This window comes from Vicugna pacos, chromosome 5 (assembly GCF_048564905.1).
Source record: "Vicugna pacos chromosome 5, VicPac4, whole genome shotgun sequence".
NCBI lineage: Eukaryota > Metazoa > Chordata > Mammalia > Artiodactyla > Camelidae > Vicugna > Vicugna pacos.
Genome location: NC_132991.1, coordinates 73091590 through 73118610, shown reverse-complemented (window position 1 = coordinate 73118610; position 27021 = coordinate 73091590). Strand labels below are relative to the sequence as shown.

Genomic DNA, 27021 nt, shown 5'->3' with positions numbered 1-27021 from the left:
GTATCCAAGAATATATATCAAGTTAGCATAAAGAAAGTGGAAGTTTGGTCTCTGGGAGAAACATTAACTATACAATTCCTTAAAGTAGAATGTGAACCATAAAATGTCCATGAAAATGCATGTGAGAAGCTACAAAATACCAAGTTGGGAAATACTAGAATTTGTCTTGCTTCCAATACTTACCTGTGATATATCATGCCCCATGCTTGAACTTCTGAAATGCCAGACACGCTGTAAAGAAATGATTTTTAAGGGTTCTTCCTGAGATGGTACTGTGGAGTACGTGAACTGGTAAGCAATTTTGCATCACATGTTCTTGTTCACCAAATTTATTGACCATTCAGAACACCAGATTATGACATTAAAAAGAAAGCACCAAAAATTGCTACACATTAATACCTGAGCAGAGACTGAAGGCAAATATTCATCTATTAAACCCGACACCATGTTGAAACACAGATTAAAAACAATCACAACACCCTACAGAATACAATAAATAGCACTTTTTGTGAATTACAACCAGTTAAATGTAATAATGTTAATTATACCATACAAAAAATGTGCACAAAATTACACATAAATGTATTTAGTACATCACACACTATACAAAGTACTGGAGAAGATCATGCATGTTTAAATCGAAAAATCTGCAAGGTGACAATCATTTTTCAGTATATATTATAGGACAAGTTCCTTTGCACTGTTAAGTATTGTTACTATGCACTGCATTTTTTTGGATGAGAACAAAATTATCAATTTGCAAATAAATGATTACTGAGTCTATCTCAGCATAACACATAGTTTGTCCTCTATAAACTTTTAACTATAATATAGAAACTGATGCAGGTTGACAGCCATGAATTTTATTTTATTACATACCCTTGCCCAAACTATTTCCATCTCAATTTGACCATGTTTTAAGGAAAGACATGTTTTCTTTCTACACACTTTTAGAGAAACCTGTATTTTTGTCTTTGATGGGAGATAGTGGAGGTGAAATGAGAAGAAAGAAATGTGTTGAGTTTATGTTAAAAACTGAAATTGAAAAATTCACAAAAAATTCTGAGTACACAGAGATGTGGGCATCTTTTAACAAAGACCATGAATGTCCTAGGAATGGAATAATCTGTTTTAATAGAAATTATATCCATCATTTTAAATAAGCAGAGTAAATATGCAAGTCTTTACATTAAAACAAAACAAAACTGGAGCCAGTTCTCTCTTGATACCTTAAAAATAGGAAGGGAAAAGTAAAAGGGAAAATAATGTTTAAACATATACAACATGAATCTGAGTTTCTATGTAATTACTGAAAAATCATTATTGACTAAACTAACTTTATTTGATATACAAATACAAGCCTCAATAATCTAGGGGAAAATAAGTATAGCTCTTAGGGAAGAATTCATTATTCATTAAAAGACAAAAAAATTATTTTTTAAGATTAACTTTTCCATGTGTAACAAGTTCAGAAGTGCCACCACCTTCTCATAAAATAAATTTATTTTCCAAAATGTTAGCTAAACTTTCATTTTCTACATCTATGAAGTGTAAGTCAATTTTAATTCAAAATGGGAACTCTGGAAATTAAGGGAGACCTCCAGAGCAATAGTTCAGCAAACATTAAGAGAAATACTGACTAACTTTTATTTTACCAACCTCAAAGAAAAGGATTTGGGGCTGATTTGGGGCTTGAGAAGACCACCCATAATAAGTATGCAGTTATAAAATTGCAGGGCACCCCTTCATTATTTTAAGGCACAGTCTGTTTTATCCCAAATGACTATAAGTTCAAGGTCACAGTGATAATATGCATTCAATTTTGGTCTGGTTTCTCACGGGTATGTTGCTACATTTACAGTCAGTCGTAAGTTTAAGAAATGGTAATACAATCACTTCAAAATTATATATTGAAGTCACTTTTATATTTTAAAAAATGTAAATATACACTACAACTTCCTAATTTATATACACTAAAATACTGGGTATTTTCCCCCTCTATAGCGGTAGACTATTTCTACCAATATTTCAACAAAAACGTATTTGATTATGTAAAAGCTTGGTTATGTTAAACACAGGCATCTCCTACTTAGGATAAACTTATTCAAAACAAACAATTCATTCCAAAAATGATGTTCGCTGATATGTAGGTCTTGTATATCATCTTTTTAGCAATATCACCCCCACCCCCACCAGATAATTGGATAAACTGTAACTAAATCAAGGTCAAGCATTTTAATATTTGGCTTTCTCTGCTGCCTCTTTACTTCCAAGGCTACTTATGCAAATTGCATCAACATTACTGGGCAGAAAAAGTTAAGTGACATTAAATGATAGGGAAAACTTTAACATGAGGGACTGAAATTTCCTGTGAAGATTTCTATAGGAGAAATGAAAGAATTTCAACCAGATAAACACCAGAGGTTCTGAGTCTATTGTATTTCTGCTTTTCTTTCATGAGTGCACTACCATATCAATGTTAACACTATAGCACTTACGTTCTGATTGTTTTTATATTTTCCTTTAAGATGCATTTTACAATGTTTACTTTGTTATGTTTACCTCATTGTACTATGCTAGGTTCTAGGGGATAATTCTCCCCTGTGAAACATGATTGTATAAAGGGACTGAACGGAAATGCACTGAAAACAAAAAAATTCCACAGTAAACTCTGTATTACATAAATGAGAGACACTTGTACTAAAAATGATCTGGGCAACAGAATTTAAAGTTTTACAGAATCAATTGGAAGCAAGATTACTTAAGTGATTTCTTCAACTAATTACTGAAAGGTCATTATTGGGTAAACTAAATTTCACCCAATAAAGCCAGAAAACATTATTCCAGAAATTAGCCAAAACAGAATATACTATAAGCCTTATATATTTTCAAAGAAAAATTAGGGTATGGAATATAAGTTTTGATGATTTACGTATTTAATATGTCTTAGATGAAAAATACTGAAAAAACTATTTTTGTTTTAATCCCAATATGGTAAGAAAAGTTCATTGGCACAAATATCTGGAGGTATTTTACAGTTTCATTTAGCTTTGGTGGCAAAGTGTGTTTTGCTAACCATATAAATACAGTTCTATTTTCCAATGTAGAGTTTTACGCTAAAAAATTCAAACGTGTCTTTTTTCCTGAAAAAAGGGATGTAAAAAGTCCAGTATGAGACAAAACAAGTGCAGCATGAAATACAAAATATGCCTATCACTTAGGCTTTCGAACAGTTAATAGTTCTATGCTTTGTCTATAAATCTTTTACTAGTAACATTTCTACTGTATAAATACTAAAAACCAAAATAACACTAAAAATAAGAGCATATGAACTTTACAAAAATGGCTACTTTTAGACCTCCTAAAGTAAGATTAGAATTCAAATATGCAAACAAATTTACACTAATCAAAATATATCAACAGATGCAGTTTTTCCTAAGTGTTCAAAGTTACAATGTACAGAATGAGCGCAGACTAAATCTGACTCACATGTATCAAGTCCTATACAAAGTCATCAGAAATCAACTGGTTACTTGGTATTTCAAAACACATTTTTGACAGTATAACATGCCGAACACTTTTAGAAAGTACTGTACTTGATTTAAAATTTTTCAACTATAGCAACGTAATCAAGATGGAGCTTAGAATATAATCTAACTTTTGAAAGTGGTATTGCCAGTTCAGGTGTACTGTTATATTTCTACTATAAATGAAATTAGCAGTCTATTCTCATAATTCCCAAATTTTATTCCATTCTTAAAACTAAGTTATTAATATATATAATTCAGTCATCATGTATTGATGATATAATTTATCAAAAAAAATGTTATTTCTTGAGCATTTACAGTACACATATTTTGATTTGGACTACTGACCTGACTTTTCTTTCCTATCATCCTTATTAAAAGTAAAGAAGGCGAGTAGCCTTACAATCTTTCTATTTCCACAGGCTGTTAAAATACATTGTGAAAGAACGCGTAAGTAACATATATAAGTAAGAGTTCAGTACAGAACTTGAAATGTCCATTATACAAAAACACTGGGATAAAATTTTAGCTTTCAATCATCTTACTATTTCGTAAAAGTATCTTCTACATTTACCTTATGTGGCAAGAAGTTTTCTATCTGAGTTTAATTTCATAATACAAAGATAATTTTATTGCTTCCTTTATCCTGGAGAGTGCCATGCTCTCCAAATTGACTTTTCCCCCAAAACTTCCCAAGGTATGTTGTTTCCTATGGTATATAAGTTCACAAAACTAAACTACAGAGAAAACAAAAAGTGATGATAAAAAATAATCAACAAATGCCTTAGTCATAGTCTCAAAACATTTTTTTATTTTTCCCAACTGAGTTTAATAGTTACTAAAATTGCAAATGCAACAATGTAATGTTCTGCACTAAATCTCATAATAAAGCAAGATAATTACATTAATTCAGACCTAATGCTTAAGGTGAAAATAGAGGCCAACTGAAATGTCTGGGAATTCGGGGATCAACAACCCTAGTTTCTCTCATTATCTTTGTGTTTTCCCCATTTTTCCCAGAGCTTTCAAGAACTAAACTGAAAATTGAGTTTTATCTTTAATTAAGTTTATTTCCCTTGACTACCTTCTGTAAGAGGGGCTAATGAGTAGTGAGGTGAAAAGAATACACTATGCTGTAAGTGAAAAGACTAAAGAGTTAAGAAAAAGATAATGATAAAGATAACCTCACGTAAGAATGTGTGTTTAGGGGAGATGTGTACCATCTGCATGAGTGATAGGATAATCACAACAAACATTTACTAGACCTACTAGTTGTTTCTTCTTCCTAATTGTATAATCATGTAGATAGTATAGTAATTCAAACAAGAAAACATACTCCATCACAGACATTTGAATTTACCTGATCAAAATATGAAAAAAATTGAAGATTAAGCAATACATGATCAATACATATTGAAGAGACTTAAAATGAATGTTAATTAGGCACAGATTTTTTTTTTTAGGACTACTGTTTAAAATATTTCCATTCTGGTGACAACCAAGAAAAGAGCTACCAGAACCTTTGTAATTTTTGGCATGAAAAAGATGCTGAAAAAAAGAGCATTAATGATTTTTATCATATTATCTGTTCCAAATTATAACAGCAATAACTCCAGAGGAGTCTTTAGAAACACTGAAAGTACTCAGGGTTTGTCCCTGTCCAGTCCATATTTATCTAGTAATAGAGTCCAGGAGTAATTTTTTATAAGTACAAAACTTACTCTAAACTCAAAAAATTCTAAATAACAATGTTATAACAGTAGAGCTCAGAAGTTTGTTAAATTAGATAACCCTTAACTGCCTATAAACAAATTTATTTTTAGTAACATTGCGAATAAACCTGTGCTGTTTTGCCAGCTAATAATATAGGTTGCAAGCATGGTAGAAATAATGTGTAATTTAAAGACAAAGTATTTTCCTTTTCCCAAGCGACAGAAACATCAGTTTTGCTAATCTTCAGACAGAGGCTACTTTCTCATCTCTGTAGTTGAGTTTAAAGTGCAGTAGGACTTGATGAAGACCCTGTCAAAATATGTGTCTGTATTTTATATATACAAAACCCCTAAACACTGTTGTTTATAGTATGTTTAATTAGAACGCTTTTTGTAGTCCTAAAATGAACATTTTGTTGAAATAAATAAGACTTTGGAACTTCATGATAACTACACTCACATGAAAATATTTTTGTGAAAATTAGGGTGCCTAGTCTGCTGCTTTAAAAAGCTAACGTACTACTCACAAATGAGAAATTTAAGCTTGTTACATTTTATTCAGCAATGACTAAACAAGGAGACTTAGGTCAAATACACGTAATGATTATGGCTGTCAACAGAAGATTCAAATTAATGAATTTTCTTAAGTTCTTTCAGTGTATGGACCTAAATTCAATTTCAGAAATAAATGACACATTTAACCTGTAACTTGAAATACAACTATAACAGGGGTGAAAAAAATAGGACACCTATACACAAAAGTTGTTTATGAGTGTCCGTACAGCTAAACCTAGGCAGATGCGTCCTTACTTAACTATATATGTGGTACGTCATGGGAAAGTATATAATCCAATAAATTCTCTTTCCATTTAGATATTGAACACACAGGCATTCTGTATTTTATGCCTTTTGCCACTTCCCTCAAACAAACAAGAGCTTAGTATGCTTGCCATGTCTATTATGAGGCTACCACTTTCCTTTAATGACCTCAGTAAGTGAAAATACCAATACTGAACACGAATTGGGAACGACAACAATGGAATCAAACTTACAACCCACAGAGATGACAGCAAGACCCTCTTCAACTGATGCCAAAACAGCAAGGACCTGAGGAACAACTGAGAAAAGAAGTGAGGTAACCTGCTACAGGTAGTAAAGCAGGGGTGACCCTCTAGTAGGCAGTAACAGCTGAGAGGCTGTAATGGAAGCCAGATGCAACAGCAGGTAAATGAACCTGGTACTCCAGGACACCCCGGGTACTAACAGGGACACAAGTTCCAGGTGCAACTGTGGAGTTACTGGGATTTAAGGACTGTTCTTCAGAGGTTCGGGGTATTCACAGCACACACATGTAAAGGAAGGGCTCTGTCACCTAGGTACCCCCCAGCCTGAGTTTATTCCACCTTAAAGCGAAGATACCTTGCTCCATTACCTACCTCCTCCTTTATAGCTAAAAGTGAGCTGAAATCTGAACTAAAATAGAAATATTACTCTCTTATCAAACAGTAATCACTTTGGCAAATTAAGATTCTACTGTTAAACCTAGTGGCTAAACCCTCCAATCTGTTTAGGTATATTGTTTATACTTATGCTATTAATGCGGTAACAGTCTGTCCATCGTTCTTCCGTTAATAGTATAATATTATACATTGACCGTGGCACTGCATTTGATCATACTGATTTCTTCCACAGTGGATAAAACTGCGTATCTAGAGTTTTTTCTGACCACTGGAATTTAATTATTTTAACAATCCCTCATGACCCGAGGCACTTTTGGCAACCATGGGGTCAATGAATTAAAGAAAATGGTATAGAGACTGAACAACCGAACTGCTCCAATGCCAGTAAGTAGTATCTATGAGAATTTTCTTTACATTTAGCAATTGATCTTTTCAATAGTCTCCTGATACTCACTAAGTATACAAAGTAAGATTCTTATTTGAGAAGTAACAAGAAAATTTCACTAAGTTTTGAGTTTGAATTATGTTTCTATTCATCAATCTTGCTTGGTTACCAAGAAAACATGTCTCCTTAGAATTGAAAGTTCTATTTTCATAGATGTAAGAAAACAAAATGTCTACTTTGTTCACTGCAGCTGTCAAAAAGTAACTATAGACTGTAGCTATTTCATTTTTGAGAAACCAAACAGTTGTAAATTTCATTAACCTTTTAAGACTTTTTTTTTTCCCAATGTGTATACTGTAGCAAATACAAACTAACCCACTTTTCAGAAGAGAGTTTGATGAAATGAGCAGAATGCTTGAGGTGAGAATACAAATGTTACATTTACTGAGTATTTAGAAAACCCCTGGCATGGCCAGTCAAGCAGACTAGCTAATACACAGAGGAGTCCTCAAAGACAGTGGCCACCTTATCTTTTTTACTAATTTTTCAAAAATGACTAGTACACAGATGTCACATCACAAAACAAAACCATGCATCAACTACTTTCCTCAAGCATTACAAAACTAATTTCCTATTTTCAATATTGTAAAAATAGACTTGTCTTCTCCAAAGGATCTTGCTGTCTACATTGATGATCTGTACGTTCCCACTTATTACTGGCCCTAAAGACAAAAATCATCTTTATCATTCCTTAAATCCAATCTTACATAAAGTTGCATAATGCATGGAGTAAAAGTGGAATGAAGACAAAGCATGGAACCCTGTATAAGTGTGCCGACCCAAAAGCAATCACACCAACAGCCAGAGGAAGTGGAAACTGTGAAGTAGTCTTCAACAATTTACTGTAAAGAGACAGAGAAATACATTATAACGTGATCTACACTGTGAGCAAAAACTGAATATGTCAATCTTTTATAGTTTTGAGAAAGTGTTCTAAGTGATTTTAGATAAAGTAATTTTTCATATAATGAGTTTAATTGTCTGTAATTTTACAAAGATCAATACAATTTTGGCCACAAAAGAGAAAAATATTTCTATTAAGTAAATAACCAGTTTTATTCAGTCTTTTAAATTTTAACAACAGAAAAATACTAGTTGGACTATTACTCAGCAATTCTACCTCTAGAGATTTATCCTAACAACAACAATGACAAAATCAATAATGTTTACTATGACGCAGCTATAGAAATATTTATTTTCACCATAATTAATAACAGCAAAAAACCTCAAGCAAATAAGGAACCATCCTTAATTCCTAACAGGAGCATAAGACAAGACACTAAACATTTTTAAAAGACAAATACTACCAGAAAAGACTATCATCTTTTTAAATAGAGAAACTAAGGGGTTAAGAAACTTACCTAAGGATACAGAGCCCTAGATTTAAACCCCATGTCTGCCTGATTTTAGAGTATCTGCAACTATCTGCCAGAATCAACTGAAAAAAGCTCCCAGAGCAAATAACCAGTCAATGAAAAGTAAAGTTTTATTATGAAAAATTAAAAACATAAGTACATTAATAGTGTAATAAACCTCATATGTACCCATTACCCAGCTTCAAAAATTGTCAAGTCATGGCCAGTCTTACTTCACCTATATTACTACCCACTTCCACTTCTGTAGTTTTGGGAAACAACCTTTAGATATCATATCTTTAAAGGGTTAACTTAAAAAAATATTAAATCCTAACAAATAAAACTCATAATTAAGAAAACAAATATATGTACACATAAACTATATTTGCATATGAACTATAATTACTATTATGGCTTTACCTTTAGGAACAGTCCAAGTAATTAGGAACAAAGAGCATGTTTCAGGTATAAAAGAATGATAAAAACTAGGAATAGACGTGAGAAAAAGTTCAAAATATTATACCTTGATTTTATTGAAACAGTGTAAGTATTTCCAAGAAGTGCCATAGTTGGAATAAGGATAAATGCCAAAGGTTTGCATGGATCAGGACTAAGTTTAAAGTAATACCTATGTCAAAAAGAAAGAAAAAAATAACACACAAATCAACAAAGCATACCCAATCATTTAAAATTATCAGTTAAATCAAATAAATTCCAAACATTCCAGTAGCAATATGGATATAAGAGAGCTCTCAACAGCTCAAGAAATCCTTGATAAATAAATTTTGCTCTACATCACCTTTATTCTCTAGGTTTTATATGGAGAATTATGTTCAGGAGCTAAAGGAAATAAAAATATCCAATATGAAAGCACTTTCTTTTTATAATAGGTATACACCTAAAAGAGTCATTTATAAATAATATATTTATAAAACAAATTACTTAAAATATATTTAGGCTGGTCTATTTTAAAAAGACGAAAAAGATGAAGGTTTACACAAAGTAATTGTCCCATATCTTTTTAAAATCCAAATTCTTAATTCTTGCATTAACAGTGAGATAGCTACAGCCTTTCAGAATCATAAATTTGTGCTCCTCAAGTAATTTTCTCCCCAAATCTGTGAACAAAAATCTGGACCGTGATTAAAATAAGGGACAAAGGAAGGATATTAACCTCTGGTAACCTGTGATTTAATTTATTGAACTTGTTTTGATTTTTGTCAACTGTTCAAAAAAAATTTCAATATTTAGATAATCAGAAAGTTTTACATCATTTCTAAAAACTATATTGAGCAGGGGTTAACTATTAACTATATGAGGTGGCTTTAAAAAAAAAACAATTAACCAATAACTAAATATTCTAGAAATAATCTTGGAGGACATTTTTAGGTTCTCATTTAACCTAGTACATTTACCAGGTAGCAAAGCAAATGAGAGTTTTCAGTAGTAAAACAGCTGATTATTTATTTTAGTTCAATGTATAGGACACATTAGAACAGGACACACTTCCTTCTTTCTAATATTTTGAATGTAAGCATTTTTCTTCCCCCCAAATTTAAGAAAAAATAAAACTGATCATGAATTGAAAAATGCATAAAGCACTATCATTGTGAATACCTTAAGTCAGCAAAATAAAGCACATTTTCACATTATTTCTAGACTCAAAGATGGTTAAAGGTAAATTGAATAAAATACAATTCCTTATTTTGGGGGCAGGTTTTGAGAGAGTCTATATTCTCATAGAAAAGAAGAAATATGAAGATGCTGAAAATAAATTTCAGGTGACAGCTCCTTGTTCTTGAGAAAGGTTTATGAATGATTAGGAATCTAGGAAGTCTCTAGTTACAGTTATTGTTTGAACTAAATAAAGTATGATTATATAAATAAAACACACCTAAGGTTCTTTAACCAGTAAATTAAAGATGGCATGCTGAGTAACACAGTCCATGTCAGTAAGTTAATCACAGTGCTGTGCATGCGAAGACTGTCTTCAGCATCACTGGCAGATAAACGAAGAGGATGTGCTGTGGAGTCTTTATGGTGATTGGACTTTTTTTCACTTCTTCTAGAGTGTTTGGGATTCTATAAAGCAATAAAGTAAAAACAGCAAGATAGTAAGCAAAATTAAAGATTTTTTTTTTTAGAATCATACTCAGTTACACCTAACAGCTAAGTAAATACATTTTTCCATTACCAAATTGATGTAAAATACTGAAATTATCTTGTTTAAAAGTATTTTAAAGCCATTATCAGTTATAAAACTTTTATTCCTTTGATTTGCTATTTCCACTGCTGAGAATATATACTCTAATCACTTTTAAACAAAATTTAAAAGCTAATTTGTAATAACAAAAATAAGTACTGACAAAGATCAAGTTAAACTTAATGTATTTTAATATTCATTGGGTTCACTTTTCTTAAAGTTATTTAAATTCACAATACCTTTTAAACACTATAAAATCCTAACCTTTTATTTAAAAAAATGCCCAAACTTTTATATTTTCCCCATGTTCTTTCATACTACAGTGATGTACAGTTTTGAAAATAAAACTTACCACAGTCTGGCTATTTTTAAAAATTGTTAGGCTGGCTTGCAAGTGAACAACCTATGAAAAAGAAATGACCTTAATTTTACTTTTATTTTGGAACAAAAGAATAATCATTTTTATTGAAATTGAGAAGCACTGTAATTTGCAATTTAAAAAAAACATAAAAAAATTTTTTTTGGTAAATAAACATTCATTTAAACACATCCTTTTAGAAAAGATATATAATAACTACATGTGCTTGATATCATGGATTACAAAATAGAAACAAAAATAATGCATACTTCCAGAGTACACCAGGGCCGGATATAATGCTATATACCTTCTACAATGTGTAAACCTATGTTTGCATGGTGCCTTGCTAATGCAACTTAAAGTGTCATGTGAGTCAAAAATTTGATCATATTCAGCATAATATAAAGAGTTTAACATGTTTTATATATTCTAAATCTTTGAAAATCTGAACTCAGTTATATAAGGTGGTAAAATGTTTGTAAGAAACTGAGAAAGTCTATACATTTATCAGATTTTCTTAAGTATTTGAGAAAGTCTTGCTGATTGCACCAATTGTCTGAAATACCCATTTAAAAAAACTAAAAATATAGTATTTATAAATCAAATTATATTTATAAATCAAAGTAGATCTAAATAGTTTTTATCTGATGGACTTATTTTTCTTTTGAAAACTGAAGTAATCTATAATGTGTATGTATTAGTGTTAAATGCAGGTGTAAACAAACCTTTGTTAAAAAAGGAAAAAATATATAAACAAGGTCCTACTGTATAGCACAGGAAACTCTATTAAATACCTTGTAATGGCCTATAACGAAAAAGAATATGAAAAGGAATATAAATGAATCACTATGCTGTACACTAGAAATTAACACAACATTGTAAATCAATTATATTTCAATTAAAAAAAAGAAAGACCAAATGGTAAAAAAAACGAAACAGTTTAAAAAAAAAAAGGAAAAGATTATTATCTTTTCTGGTATCAACTGCCTCTACATAAGATTAATGTGGAGAATGGCAGCTGTATAACCTAGATCTTCTGACAAAACTGTCAGCCTTCTTTGGAAGTGTTTTTCATTTCCTCAGTGAAATTATCAGCTTAATTATTTTTATCTCTGTCTTGTGATTCTTCAGCAAATTTGCAGCATTCTACATCATCTCAACATGACTGACAGCTTGATCCCACTGACATAACTTTTTGTTTTGTCTATTATCCATATTCAAAGGCAGATGTGAATAAAAACTGTTCTAGTAAAACGTTTTTTAAAAAGTTAACATTACCTGCCAGAGCATGAAGCAACCTGAAACAGATTATATCTCCTCCCTTCCCTTTAACTAAGAAACCCAACTCAGATTAATAACTTCAGTTCTTCAGGTAACTATATATATTTGAAATAGTTAAGATGTTAAAACACCTTTACACTTAAACTTGTTATATAACAGGTTACTGCAGCAGTAATCACAAAAAATTTTAATACCTATGCCTGCCTGATACAAAGCTCAGCCCATCTGCCATTATTGATTTGACATACCTTACACACATAGTAAAGATAAGTAAGAAGTATGGCAAATGCTCCACAAGTTGTCCAACTAACTATGATTAGAACAACTGTCAAAATGGGCAAGTCTGGTGATATTATCTTGATATCTTTAGGAAGTTCAGAAGGCCTGGAATAACAAAAGTAAAGCTTTCAAAAGCATTTGACAGTTATTTATAGTTACATATAAGAAGAAAATACTACAGTCCTCTGCCAGTCTTTCTTATTAATATGCAAGTATTACTATAAGGTAAACAATAAGATTTTTTAAAATACAGGTGAGGGGAGACACATACTTGTAAATTTTATACTACACTGGATAGCTCCTCTCTCATTTAGACACACTATGGGTGATTGTACAAAGGAAGAAACAACACTGTTAAAGATAATCAGTAATTATAGGTCCCCATGTCATACATTCCTGATCTTGATAGGAAAGGAACCGTTTCTCTATTTCTTAAAGTCTCGAGGCCACTCAGCAATGTGATGGTGTTAATGCCAGAAGCACCTCAGAAGGGTAGAGGAAGCAGCATCACACCACAGTCCCCTCTGTGACAGGAAGTTACGTAACGTGTGTGGCAAGGAGAGGTAAAGGGAACTAGATCACTGGTTTACCAGAAAAGCCTACCAGTAACTTCAAACTGTGTCTTTGCACATATGATAAAACTCTAGGCAATGTTTTTTTTGAGCTCTTACATATTTCATCTAATCTGATCCTTGACTGGAGTCTCTTGCCCTCGGGTCTGATTGAAAATCAGCATATAAAAGCATTGCCAGAGAAACACTGTACCCTTGGAAAGAGTTACAAGAGTGAAATTTAAAAACACTTGTGTAATCTGTCAGACCTTTTGGATTAACTCTTGAGCACTAAGGTCAAAATCAAATGTAGCATTTAACTTGAAATAAATGATCATCTATGACAGAAACATAACTTTGAGCACTAATACCATGTTTTGCTAGGCACACATTTTCCCTTAGAAATTATAGTTTAATTACAGTGAAAGCAAATTAAATTTTAAGGTTCCCTATCAGATTACATTTTTTTCTTACTTAAGAGCAATAAGAAAGCTTTTAGTCATTCATCCTTTACCTTTTCAAAGCTAGCCACAATGAAGAAAGGAGTCTCACAGATGTAGAAGAGAGAAGGCCACCCCAGTAGGCAGTACATGTTCCAAACAGAAAGAGAATCAAGGACACAAGGGGGAAACACATACTCTGACTAGTTAAAACGATGGCATCTAATTCTGGTAACAATAGCACATCCCATAATTCTTTAAACCATTTATATCTGTGGATAAAAGAAAACATAAAAAAAAGCAAACAATACAATAAAAGCAAAAAAACCCAGCAATTGTCATTCAAGGATTTATTATTTGAGGTGTTTGACCATTCAATCATTAGAGCCCCTAAAGTCCCATGATATTTAATTTATAATTATACTAAAAAAAGAAACTTCAGTTCCTTGTAGGGAACAAGTGAGTCTGCTGATCTTCAAAGATCTGAGTCCTAAGTCTCAATGAAGCTTTACCACTCTCTATTGACCCTTGAAATGAAGTAATAAGTGCCCTTTTTTTAAGTTAGAAAGCCAATAGCTAGTTGTAGACAGAGGGAAAGACATCTAAATAATCTCTTAACCAAAAAACCCCCCCAAAACCAAAAACCAAAACAAAACAAAAAAACCACCCAAAAACAATAAATTAAGAATGCAATGTTAAGTAGGGTAGAGAGATCTAAAATATACTTTGTATGGAAAGTAAGAAAAAGTGTTCTGAGGCACTGTTTCATCTATATCCTATAACGTTTTGTGTCCATAAATCCGGGATACCCAAAGATCATGGACCACATACATTCCTTTGCAAATGTTAAAGGTATTTAACTGGTATAATGACAGCATAAGTTTAGACTGATAAGTAAGTTCAGTAGTTACTTTTAACATGGTTAAACTACTGAAGTAAATGCTGATATTCCTATCAGGCTTTTGCCTAAGAGAACAATTTCATTTAGTAAAACAAGTTTATTGCCATATTCATCTGAAAATTTATATTCCATATTGAAACCAAAAATACTATTTTATATATAAAACAAAATTAAAATCATTATCATAGATAATAAAACTTACCCCAACAGAAACTTAATCATAATTACAAAAGGATCAACTTTGTATGGTTTGGCTTCTTTATCCAACATAGTAGCATATTCTAAGCAATGACCTAGTGATTTAAAAACATTACATGTAATACAGAATTCACAGTAATTAAGTACAAGACATGTTATATCCTGCATTGTTTGTAAGAGCAACATATTTCATGTCAGACAGAAAGCAAGGATCTTCATTATATCACAGAGACTCTTCTCAAAAGATTAAAAATTATTCTAATTCAGTGGTTCTCATACAAGAGTACACATTCAACCATTTGTGAAACAAATTCAGGAAGCTAAGGCTGAAGTTTCATCATCTGTACTTTTACAAAGCTCCATGGGTTATTCTGTAAAAAACAGTTTTACTGAGATATAATTCTCCTATCTAAAAATTCACCCACTTAAAGTGTATGGAATTTGCTGGTTTTTAATATATTCACAAAGTGTGCATTAACCACCACAATTCAGTCTTAAAACATTTTCATTACTCACAAAAGAAACTGTTCCTCTTAATTGTCACCTCCAATGCCTCCCCATTCCTAATCAACCATTAATCTACTTTCTGTCTCTGTAGACTTGCTCTGAACATTTCATAAAAAAGGAATTGTATAATATGTGGTCCTTTGTGACTGGCTCTTATTACTTGGCATACTTCCAAGATGCATCTGTTGTAGCATATATCAGCACATTTATTCATTTATCAGTTAATGGACATTTTGGTTTTTTCTACTTCTGGCTATTATGAATAGTGCTCCTCTGAACATCAATGTATAAGTTTAGTGTGGATGTATGTTTTCATTTCTCTTGGGTCTACACCCAGACTGCTTTCAAAGGAGCTATGCCATTTTACATTCCTATTACCAGCTGACAAAGGTTCCAATTTCCCCACGTCCTCATTAACACTTGTTATCATCTATCTTTATTTATTATAGCCATTCTAGTGAGCATGATCTACAAGTGACTTCTGATAAGCACCTTTGGTTCAGAACCAATTTTTTTTTAACTTTTTAAATTGAGTTACAGTCATTTTACAATGTTATGTCAAATTCCAGTGTAAAGCACAATTTTTCAGTTATACATGAACATACATATGTTCATTGTCATATTTTTTTTGCTGTGAGCTATCACAAGATCTTGTATATATTTCCCTGTGCTATACAGTATAATCTTGTTTATTATTCTGCATATGCCTGCCAATATCTACAAATCTTGAGCTCCCAGTCTGTCCCTTCCCACCCCCCTCCCTTGGCAACCACAAGTTTGTATTCTATGTCTATGAGTCTGTTTCTTTTTACATTTTTGTTCTTTTTTTTTTAGATTCCACATACGATATTTTTCTTTCTCTTTCTGGCTTACTTTACTTAGAATTACATTCCCCAGGAACATCCATGTTGTTACAAATGGCGTTATGTTGTCATTTTTTATGGCTGAGTAGCACAGAACCAATTCTTTAATAAATTTGAGACATAATCCCATACTTAAATCCTCTAGATTAACCAATATCATACATCCCTGTGGTTTCTGTGGACTATCTAGACATAAATTCTAAATGTCTGAAAATCAATTATTGTCACTTGAAACTAAGAAGAATGAGGCATCTTTCAAACTTGGAAAAAAATTATATTCAAGTATAGTTGATGTCATATTGTCAGAATAATCTTTTAAAAGATTGGATCTGAGCAGATCACACTGAATGTTGCTTCCTTCTTCCTGGAATATAGGTTAAATCAGGTTAAAATGAACACTAAAGGCAGACTTAAACTGCAGAAAGTCATTGAAAGGAAATGAGGAACTGTGGAAGGATTTGACAAGATGGGAATGGTAGAGGGGATTTCTGGACTGCTTTTACCTGCTTTGGCCCACTCTCTTTTCCTATCTGTTGTCTCCTCTTGCCAAGCCCAGCAAGCATGTGAGGCTCGCTGTTCTAATTGCTACACTCTAGAGAGGGCTTTGTCCAATGTACAACATAGTCTCCATTTTCTTCTCCAGATCCATTCTCTACCCTTTACTTTGCTCTGAATTCTGGGAGGCTGACTTATGGACTGGCTTCTGGTTGGGTTCAGTAAGTGAGAGGCAATGGCAGATAGAGGACAGGAGGAAATCAAGTTAGTGTGTTTATCTCCCTGCCTTCTCCCTGCTGAGCCACAGGCTGGCAGTGGCTGTAGCACTCCTGGACCCAAGGCTCAGCTGCAGTACTGCTGCCTCTCCTACAGCTCTTTAGGTTTGCTCCCTCCCTTACCCTATCACCTAGGAGGACTAGATGGCTCTGCTGCTAATCTGGTACTTCATCGTTTCTTCCTGGTTTCCCTTAACCCTACACATACCTTTGAAACAGTCCCTCCGTGTAAACTCTTGATAAACTAAATGATACAGCTGATAGAGCCCAAATATTACACTGAACGCCTACTCTGTGCTTGGCCTATGTTAGGCACTGGGAGTAGAATGGTGTGGAGAACAAGATCCCCAACAAGCTTCTACCCCTTAAGAGAGCCTCAGCACAGAGGGAAGGAACTTTAGACACAAGGGTATAAAATGGAGAAAACAAGTAAGGAATTTTCTTGGGAATTTCTTAAAACTTTGAGGATCTCAAATCCCTGTAAACTTGAGAGAGAAGGGTCGGGAATTTTCAAGAAATTGATGTGTCTTTATCAGCCAGATGTAGGATAAAGAAGTAGTAATGAAGCACTGAGGAAGGAAGGGAGGGAGGGAGGGAGGAACAGGAACATTCTTACCTGCTGAGAAAAGAGAGTACAGCTGTCCTCCATAAGCAAGAAGGATACTAGATATAACGTAAGCAGGAAGCGCTCCACCATGAAACCTGACTACCTAGAAAACAGGCACATCAACGGGCAACTTCTGAATATTCATTTTAATGAAATAAATGTACTTTCACATGAAATAAAAATGTTGTTCTTCACTTCATACATTTCCTGACTAGCCACAAAGACATCTCCAGTAATGGGTATCAAAATTCTAAGTAAAATAAATGCTAAGAATATATGGCCTATTAGAATCATGTTATCTGAATTTTTCATCAAAGGCATATTATAGACAATATATAATTGTGTAGCATATGCTACAAATTCTTTTACAAGGTGCATTTTTGAGCATTTGGTATGTTCCAGGTATGACACTAAACATCTTATATGCATTACCTCACGTTCTCCTCCCAAATATCCTTTCATGAAGTTCTTATCCCTATTTTACAGAGAAATTCAGGCACAGGGAGCCCAAGTAACTTGCACAATTAAAAACATAATAGACAAGCAAGTTAGTTACTTGTTACCTCTCTTTGTTCTCATGAGTAAAACAGGGACAATAATAGTGCTTACCTTTTAGATGGTTTTAAGGATTAAACATGTTCATTGGTGTAAAGCATTTAGAATATTAAACTCGAATGTGATAAGCTATCGAATATCAGCTGCTGTTATTAGGCTTTTATGTCCTTCACTGTCTTTGGAAATCTTGTAAAATGGGACTTAACTCAGACCCTACGTTTATGACCATTATGTATTAGCACCTCAAGTCATTCTATGAGGTGATCCAATCTCTGTAAAAAACATACATACAACAAAAACATAGTGTTAAGTTCTTGTTTTAATGTTGAGGTTTAAAAAGGAAATTACTTTAAAGTATGTTCTCTGATCCACAGAATGTTTTAGAAAACGTACAGACTCCTCTGTCAATCTGATGAAAGCTATGAAAACACATGCTTACACAAAATGTTATGTAAGATTTCAACAAGTTTACAGTCTCCATGAAGCTCCTCTGGATTTCCAGATTAGAACTGAGGTGAAAGACTCAAAAAACTTAAAGCTCATACTCATGATTTATATTTTGTAGCTTTGAGTGGAGGGAGAGAAGAGTTGAGTAAAAGAGAAAAGGTTATTTTCTACCTATTACTGAATGGTACTGCTTGCTAATGACATGCTAGGAAATACACAGCATAGAGTATCAGAAGAGTTAAGTAGCGTAACAGGCTCAGACCCAGGGTTCAGGCTATGCCTCTCACTAGCTCTTTGCCCTTGGACAAGTTACTTTACCCCTCCTCCCTAGGCCTTTATCACTAAAATGGAGACAAACAGCACTTATCTCACAGGAAGCTTAAGGCTTAAGTGTGTCCATTTTTGTAAAGCATTTAGAGCAGTAACTGGCACAAGCAGGTGATCAGAAAATATTTACTGTTATTATTAACCTTTAATACCCTTCACTGTCTTCAGAAATCTTGTAAGAGGTCCTACACAGAGCATGATGAACATAGAATTTCTCTTTAATATTGTCACTGTTATGAGTATTAAGTATTATACTGGCCATAGATACAAAAGTCAATTATAATCTGGCCTCCATGGGTCATATTCAAAAGGCAGACATGCTTCATTTGGTTTAGTATTTGGCATTAATATTTCTTTACATTTTAAATTAGATGTCAACTTGAAAAACTAAAATATTTTATCTAAAAATCCAGACTTCCAGTTTCTCTTAAAATCTAAAAATTGAGCAATACTGGACTACATTCCTATACAGACATGATTTATTAGAGTTTAAATAATTCTCTTGAGAAAGTAACTTTCAGTTTATTTTTTGTCCTCTTTTTCATAAAAATAGACAGACTAAAGAATATGTAAACATATTTTTCTCTTTTCTTTCTCTGAAAAAATATTAATTTTATGAAAAATTATCTAATCAAAGGATAAAGATTCTCTCAAGTGGTTTCTCTTTATTACTCTTCCCAGTCTTCTTTGACTGAATTGGTGACATTGAAAATACATACCATTTTTAAAAGACAGATAAGATACATAAAACTTAATTCATTCTCTTACTGTTCTCAACCTAAATTTTTAAATAAATACAAAGGGAGAGCATCTTATTATCTTTCCAATAATTTGAGGACTTAACTCAGTTGCCACAAATTCTTTAACATTTAAAAAAAAGGATCACCTATGATCTTTTAACACTCACACATCCTCATTTTTTTAGAAAAAAAATTCCATGTCCAACAGTATTAGTCTGTTTTTTTCTGGTTACATATAATTAAACCTGACTGTAGAGTATCAAGCTAACTTGCCTTTTCTTGTCACTAATCTGAATTATGAGCCCAGGGATGATACGGATGAGAGAGCATGTTATATCCACAGCCGTAACACCATGTATGGCCAAATGTCTTTTGGACAAACTAAAAATACCATAGCATGAATTCTTCACCTTTATTCCAAGAAATAAGTTTTCTTAATAATTGATCCCTTAACATTTTAGAGTATTTATTAAACTATCCATGATGGTATTTTCCAACTTATACTAACATTTAATCTTCTCTTTCTAATGTAGCACAAAATTTTTACAAATTAACTTAGAATTTTCTAATGTTCACAAATTTAATGATAATAACAATCTATTTCTCACCAGGTTGTTGTGAGGATTAAATGAGATAATGCATATAAAATTTTTTATTTAATTTTAATTTGTGAGTTTCATCATAATTATAGAATTAAATGACTTAAAAATCCTGTTATGTCTAGATTACAAAACATAACAGACCAAAAAAAATAAAAGTGAATGTAATAAAAGGCAACAGAATTTTTAGTGAATTTTAAAATTATTTCTCTGATTAGTCAATATCATCTATTTATGTCCAGATTGTACAATTCTACAAATTATAATGATGTTGAATAACAACATAACATAGTAGGACTATGAAAATTATTTTTGTAACATTATTTGCCTATGAATCATAGATACTCCCCAAGTGAACTTAAACTATTTCAACATATTTTTAATATAATTTACTTTTACCTTTTACAAATTGAGTTCCTTGAAAATATTCATTTACATGACAGAGACTACAGATTTTATTGGACTATAAATTTTAGTAGCATATGAGGAATATAAAATCTTAATATGACATCCATTTAGCCAAAAATATTAATTTGCTTGACAATCAGGAATCATCTCTCATTTCTAGAAAGTATCCAACATGAAAGCAGCACCTTAAAGCCAAGGGTGGACAACTACAGCCTGTGTCCTGAGAATGGTTTTCAGATTTTATTGAAGTGGGAAAAAGAAGAAAAAAAAGAAGAAAGAAGCAGTAGTGGCAGGAACAGCAAAAGACCATATACATAGTCTGCTGAAATATTTATTATCTGGCCCTTTACAGAAAAAGGTTGCAACCCTTGCCTTACAGTATCTGTTCACAAAGCAATAAATAATCAACAAGGAGTCTCTCTTACCTGTCCAAGTATCTGTGAAAAGGAAGTCTTAACTGTCACCTAGTTTAAAACAATCATTAAACAAATGTTATTTTCCCTAAACTCGAGTTCACATTTTATTAAACTGAGCATTCTGCATATCTCTAAGCATAATCATTAATATTTTTATAATGATGCACCTAAAGATATCAAGATCTTAAAAGAATTCTCTGAACCACGAACATACAATTTGTATCAAATGCAGTTTATATATTCAGTTTAGTATATTTTCCTACAATCTAATTCTTTGACAACTAGAATATTTAATTAACCAGAATATCTTATTATCATATCATACAAGAGAAAGGAATTTATTGACTGGGCAATGGGCAGGATGGACTTGCTGGGTACGGGTAGCACAGGCAATGCTAGGACAGGATTACGGAAACACAAAACCCCTGTGTTGTGATGGTGGGCTTCATAAGCAGAAATCCACATAAATTGTGATATTTACATTCCTTTAAGCCATGAACATGTAAAAACAAACTGCTCATAGCCATCTTAGGAATTCAAAAAGAATTTTGAATGAACGTCGATATTTTGGGTTTTATGTATTTTATATCAAGTGTTGCTTTTTAATAAATTTTTTAAAATATAGAAAGCATTGTTTTAGTTGTCAAGGCACCAGCAGGACATTTTGGGGATCTGAAATGTGATTTTTTTGGAATCTGTATTATCTACTTAACATTTCAGGCTGTATTTAGTATAATAAATAGGTATTTGCCATTGTGACAAAAAAAAGAAACTATACATATACGTTTGCTGAAAAATTAAGCACAAATTAATCAACTTACTATATAACTCGTACTTTAAAATCTTAAACCTGTAATTGTATGGTACTAAATATAGTTAAGCTAAACCACTTCTGAGTCAATTCCATAAAAACAGGTTTTACATGATATAATACCAGGAACAAATAAGAGTACATTTAGTAAAATCTGAGCCAAGACAATATTTTAAAAAGAAATTAGTCATTAATTATTTCTGCCATAAATATACCTCTTTGGATATCAGGAAGTCTGAGAAAAGGAAATATATCTTTCATAGAGAAGTTGTAACATGACTATATTTTGCCAAAATACGGACTTTTTTTTGAAAATATAAAGTATTTGCAAAAACATGGATATTTTGAGAGTGTGCAGTATTTTGGGCCAAATTATTAATGCAATTCTTACTATGTCTATAGTATTAGAAACATGAAGGTACAAGATGAAAACTGTTACAGCCTTGAAAATCCTTCAATGTTAGAAACAGAAAGCAAGATATCAAAGCATTAATGAATTCTATGAAATCTAAAATAACTCATAGTTCAAACTGAAGCTTGGCTGTAGGACAGATTCTATTCTCTTGAGCTATCAATTCTAGTTTACCCTAAGAAAGTTAGTTCTAATAAAAAACCAGTATTTAAAATTAGTTTAAAGTAGTCGAGTAGAAATAAGATATTTTATATAAACCAAAACAACCACTGAAATGTATACCTAAACCACTTAAATCTGGAATCTTTAGAAGCTGGCATGTTCTGATACAGAGAGGGGTCTTTTAGTTCATGAATCCATATGCAAATAAAATATTACTCTCGAGTCTACTTCTCTTAGTGCAAAGAGATCTACTGTGCCTGTAAAACAAACACAACAGGCACTAAATTGCACATTTTAATGACTAACAGAACTTCAAATAATGAGTGAAAAGAAGACCCTTAAACTTATCCAGTAGTGGCTGGAAAATAACACACGTTAGCTACTGCAGTAAAGCCACATCAGCTGATTTCATGACGTTCTTCAACTTATGGAGGATTCTGGACTTTGGGCTTCCAAATTTAGAAGGTTCATCTACAGTCTCAATTTTTATCTTATTTTCTATTACTTATTAAGATGTATACTTTCAATGGTCCAGCTAAGGAAATACCGAGGTGGTGCTAATAGGCAAAATGGAGGCTGAAGTATCATTAAGTATCTATTTCTTACATTAATTGGCTTTCACATCACCATATATCTGAGGCTAATATAAAAATGTATCTTCAGTTTACTCTATAATTAAATCTTAGCTAAGCAAACATACAACTTACCTCATACTGACAGTCTGATGACGTGTACATTTTTAATAATGCTACGTGGCTGTCATTTTCTGGTTGAGCAATATGGAGTTTCACAGAAATTTCTGTGGTAGATGGAACCCTGAAAAGATAAGTATCACTTCTCAAATACAAAATCCTGTGAAATAGCCATGGCTAAGTCAATCCCCAGCACAACACAATGAAACAATGTAAGGAAGCTAGATGCCACACACGTTATTATAGATCGACACTTTCCAGTTGTAGCACGGCTGCCTGAATGCTCCTTGTAGGACACAGGAGCTGGGCGAGAGGGTGAAAAGCAGTTCATGTTTGAAGCAAGTAAGGTTTAAATTCTAGATCATTTAAACAAGAATACTGTATTTTATCTTACAATCTTACCTTATGGGCACAATGCTACCTACATAAAGGATACCTACATTTTACTAAGAGGCACTGTAATAATTTCATTAAAATTTTACTACGATTCAAATAAACGAACTAAGTAGAATATGTATTATTCAAAAACACCAAAGTTTAGGGTAAATTCTTTCATATACTTACTGTGCAATGGTTAATGAATCTTCATAAGACCAGGGAATATGAAGTTTATAAATACTAGTAATTTCTTCTGTGAAAACATAGATGAAATATTTATTACCAACTTTATGTTACTAAATGTTATATAAGCTACTATAATACCTGACTATTTACATAACTATCCATTTCATTGAAAATAATCAGTGAGAGTTATACCACATAATGAGAAGTTATGGAGAATTATTTAATAATAATGTTTAATTAGACTTACAAAAAATATATTAGAGCATATGGGAAGTACTAAGAAACTGGAAAAACATTAAACAGCTAAATCTCAGTTACTACTACGATAAGACAGGAAGATATGCAGTATTTTTAAAATGTGGATATTTAAACTGAAATAGATGAAGATGCTTACTGTTAAGAAAAGGTCTATGTTAAATCCATTGGAAATATGAACAGCTTTCTATTATCATGTATTTAATTTTAACTTACTTGAAGTATATGGAAAAATAAGTATTACAGAAAAATTCGAGAAGACCTAATGATTCTTCAAATGACAATATTATTTATCCAGAAATTACACTTACCTTTGACTCCTGAGCACTTGCTTACCACGTTGATTTTAAAAGCCTGGTATATCTAATAGAGTTTGACCACAAAAATTAAAAAAAAAAGTTTGTAAGTTTAATTAAACAGTAAAGTAAAATCAAATCCTTGTTACTGTCAAGATAATTAGTTACCTGTCCAAAGTTCAGAAGCTCTATATTATAAAACAGGCCGCTTGTATTTAATATCACTTTCCTTGAAGATAATCCTGTTGAATTAAAAGTACTCTATTACTTAGAATACCAAATAAATTTTCTAAAAAGTATAAAAGTATTGACTGCTTAAACAACGTCTAAATAACGACAACATATTTTTAATATTGAAAGTTTATAGGTTCTCGCTTCTGGCATGGATGAGTGAACTCCTAAAATTCTGATCCTCCAATAAATTCTGGACAAAACATAATATTTATAATGACTTTCAATCACATTTGTGTGTGTTAAAAAATCACTACTTATTTCCAATTTCAAAATTCTTGATTTCTTCTTGATCTCTTTTTAAAATTATGTTAATCAACTTAAAAAAAAAACACCCACTTGGATACAAATGCCTTTGGATAAGAATATGCAAGTGTTCAGATGCTTCTTTGAAAAGAGAAAACAATAGGATAAGCACCACTGTGTAACAGACAGAGATGGTTTGAAATATTTACCAAGTATATCACTGACATTCTATCAGTTAAAAAATAAATACCATATGATGTAAGATTCTGTCAGGCACATTTTGTACCAGTTCAAACACATAACTATTTTTTCATAATGCTGCATTATCATAAATATTTTGTAAGATCAATAACTGGATTTAAGAAAAAGACTTAAGAAATTTTATCAACATGTAAATAAATTTGCTAAATACAAGGTGTACCATAAATCTGCAATTAATAAATCACTTTTTAAAACACAATGCTAAGTTAGACATTCAACTACAAACCATTTTAATGACTACCTATAGTAACCAATATTTTTAAAATACAGCACTGAATTTAAGGCAACTCAAAATGAACAATGGGAGAAAAACTAGTAAATATGAAGTGACCTTTACATTCTACTTAATCTAATTTAAAATACCATTTATTGTGTTCATTTTTCACAAGAAAGATGTCTAACTTCTGGCTATTTTTAAAAAAAATCTAACAGGAGGTAAGAAATAATTTAAAATTTTGCTTTCTACATTGGCAAATAGGAAACTAGAAGTTGAACATTGTACCTAATTAAAAAACTTTTTAAGTCTGACTCACATCCTAAAGATTTTAGATAGAACATCTTCATTATTAAAATGCTGATAGGTCTGTTTAGGAGACTGTTTTAACATAAGCTTAAACACATCAACAAATTAAACACAAGCACTTATTTGTGTTGTAATTTAAAATGAGACATTCACCAATGATCAAATCATAAATTTCCCTGAATATTTTCACTTTTGAAACAGTTAAAGTCTTAATTTATTATTAAATCTGAGATATCAAAAGTATTGGAGGAGGTCAGTTACATAATATCGGCAGAATATTTTTTAGCAATGATAAAAATTTCATTTTTGTCAAATGCTCAATATCACTAATTATCAGAGAAACACAAATCAAAACTACAAAGAGGTATCACCTCATGCCAGTTAGAATGGCCATCATTCAAAAGTCCACAAATGACAAATGCTGGAGAGGCTGTGGAGAAAAGGGAACCCTCCTACACTGCTGGTGGGAATGCAGTTTGGTGCAGCCACTGTGGAAAACAGTATGGAGATTCCTCAAAAGACTAGGAATGGACTTACCATATGACCCAGGAATCCCGCTCCTGGGCATATATCCAGAAGGAACCCTACTTCAAAATGACACCTGCACCCAATGTTCATAGCAGCACTATTTACAATAGCCAAGACATGGAAACAGCCTAAATGTCCATCAACAGATGACTGGATAAAGAAGATGTGGTATATTTATACAATGGAATACTATTCAGCTGTAAGAACCGACAACGTAACACCATTTGCAGCAACATGGATGTTACTGGAGAATGTCATTCTAAGTGAAGTAGGCCAGAAAGAGAAAGAAAAATACCATATGAGATCGCTCATATGTGGAATCTAAAAAAGAAAAAGAAAGAAAGAATGAAACAAAGAAAGAAAGAAAGGGAAAGAAGGAAAAGGACAAATGAACACAAATACAAAACAGAAACAGACTCACAGACACAATACAAACTTGTGGTTGCCAGGAGGCAGGAGGGTAGGAAGGGACAGACTGGGAGTTCGAAATTTGTAGATACTGACAGGCATATGTAGAATAGATAAACAAGATTATACTGTATAGCACAAGGAAATATACACAAGATCTTGTGAGCTCACAGTGAAAAAGAATGCGACAATGAATATATGCATGTTCATGTATAACTGAAAAATTGTGCTCTACACTGGAAACTGACATAACATTGTAAACTGACTATAACTCAATAAAAAAATTTTTTTTAAAATTTCATTTTGTCACCTGGAAAAGTCAAGATCCATTTCTCTTTTAATAGGTTAACTTTAAAATTAATTGTTTAACATATTCCAGAAGCACCTACATCCACTGTGTCTAGGAGCCCAGCATTAATCAGTTCAGCTGAGCATAAATTAAAATAAGGAGAACTGCCCACTAGGCTCTCTTGCAGTTAAAATATTAAGCCCAAATCTTTGCCTCTATGAAGATGGAACTGCATATGGTATGTATAAACATGGAGTCACAACTATAAAAATTTGGGCTAGGGAGGGTAGATCTCTTATTTTACGAGCTTGCTATCTTTAATGAGATAGGAGATTCAGAGTTGTCTTTTCTGTATTGTTCTGTGTATTCTTCTATCAAAAAAAAAAGGTGGTGG

General features: G+C 32.2%; 1 protein-coding gene across 2 annotated transcripts in view; it reads right to left on the bottom strand.

Moving 5' to 3' along the window:
- Positions 1-313: 313 nt before the first annotated feature.
- The window catches only part of PGAP1 (post-GPI attachment to proteins inositol deacylase 1), a 69492-nt gene continuing 42784 nt past the window's right edge, over positions 314-27021 (bottom strand). The window contains exons 15-27 of one of the 2 annotated variants that reach the window (XM_006215994.4): positions 24310-24383; positions 24157-24208; positions 23591-23657; positions 23042-23150; positions 20959-20997; positions 17467-17560; positions 14715-14805; positions 13686-13883; positions 12590-12725; positions 11055-11105; positions 10394-10581; positions 9023-9127; positions 314-7986 (exon numbers count right to left, since the gene is read on the bottom strand). In XM_006215994.4, the coding sequence (XP_006216056.1) occupies positions 7848-7986; positions 9023-9127; positions 10394-10581; positions 11055-11105; positions 12590-12725; positions 13686-13883; positions 14715-14805; positions 17467-17560; positions 20959-20997; positions 23042-23150; positions 23591-23657; positions 24157-24208; positions 24310-24383 (1343 nt within the window). In that variant the 3' untranslated portion in view covers positions 314-7847. Of the gene's footprint in view, positions 7987-9022; positions 9128-10393; positions 10582-11054; positions 11106-12589; positions 12726-13685; positions 13884-14714; positions 14806-17466; positions 17561-20958; positions 20998-23041; positions 23151-23590; positions 23658-24156; positions 24209-24309; positions 24384-27021 lie in introns of those variants that run through there. The other variant, XR_012072828.1, reaches the window with a different exon arrangement.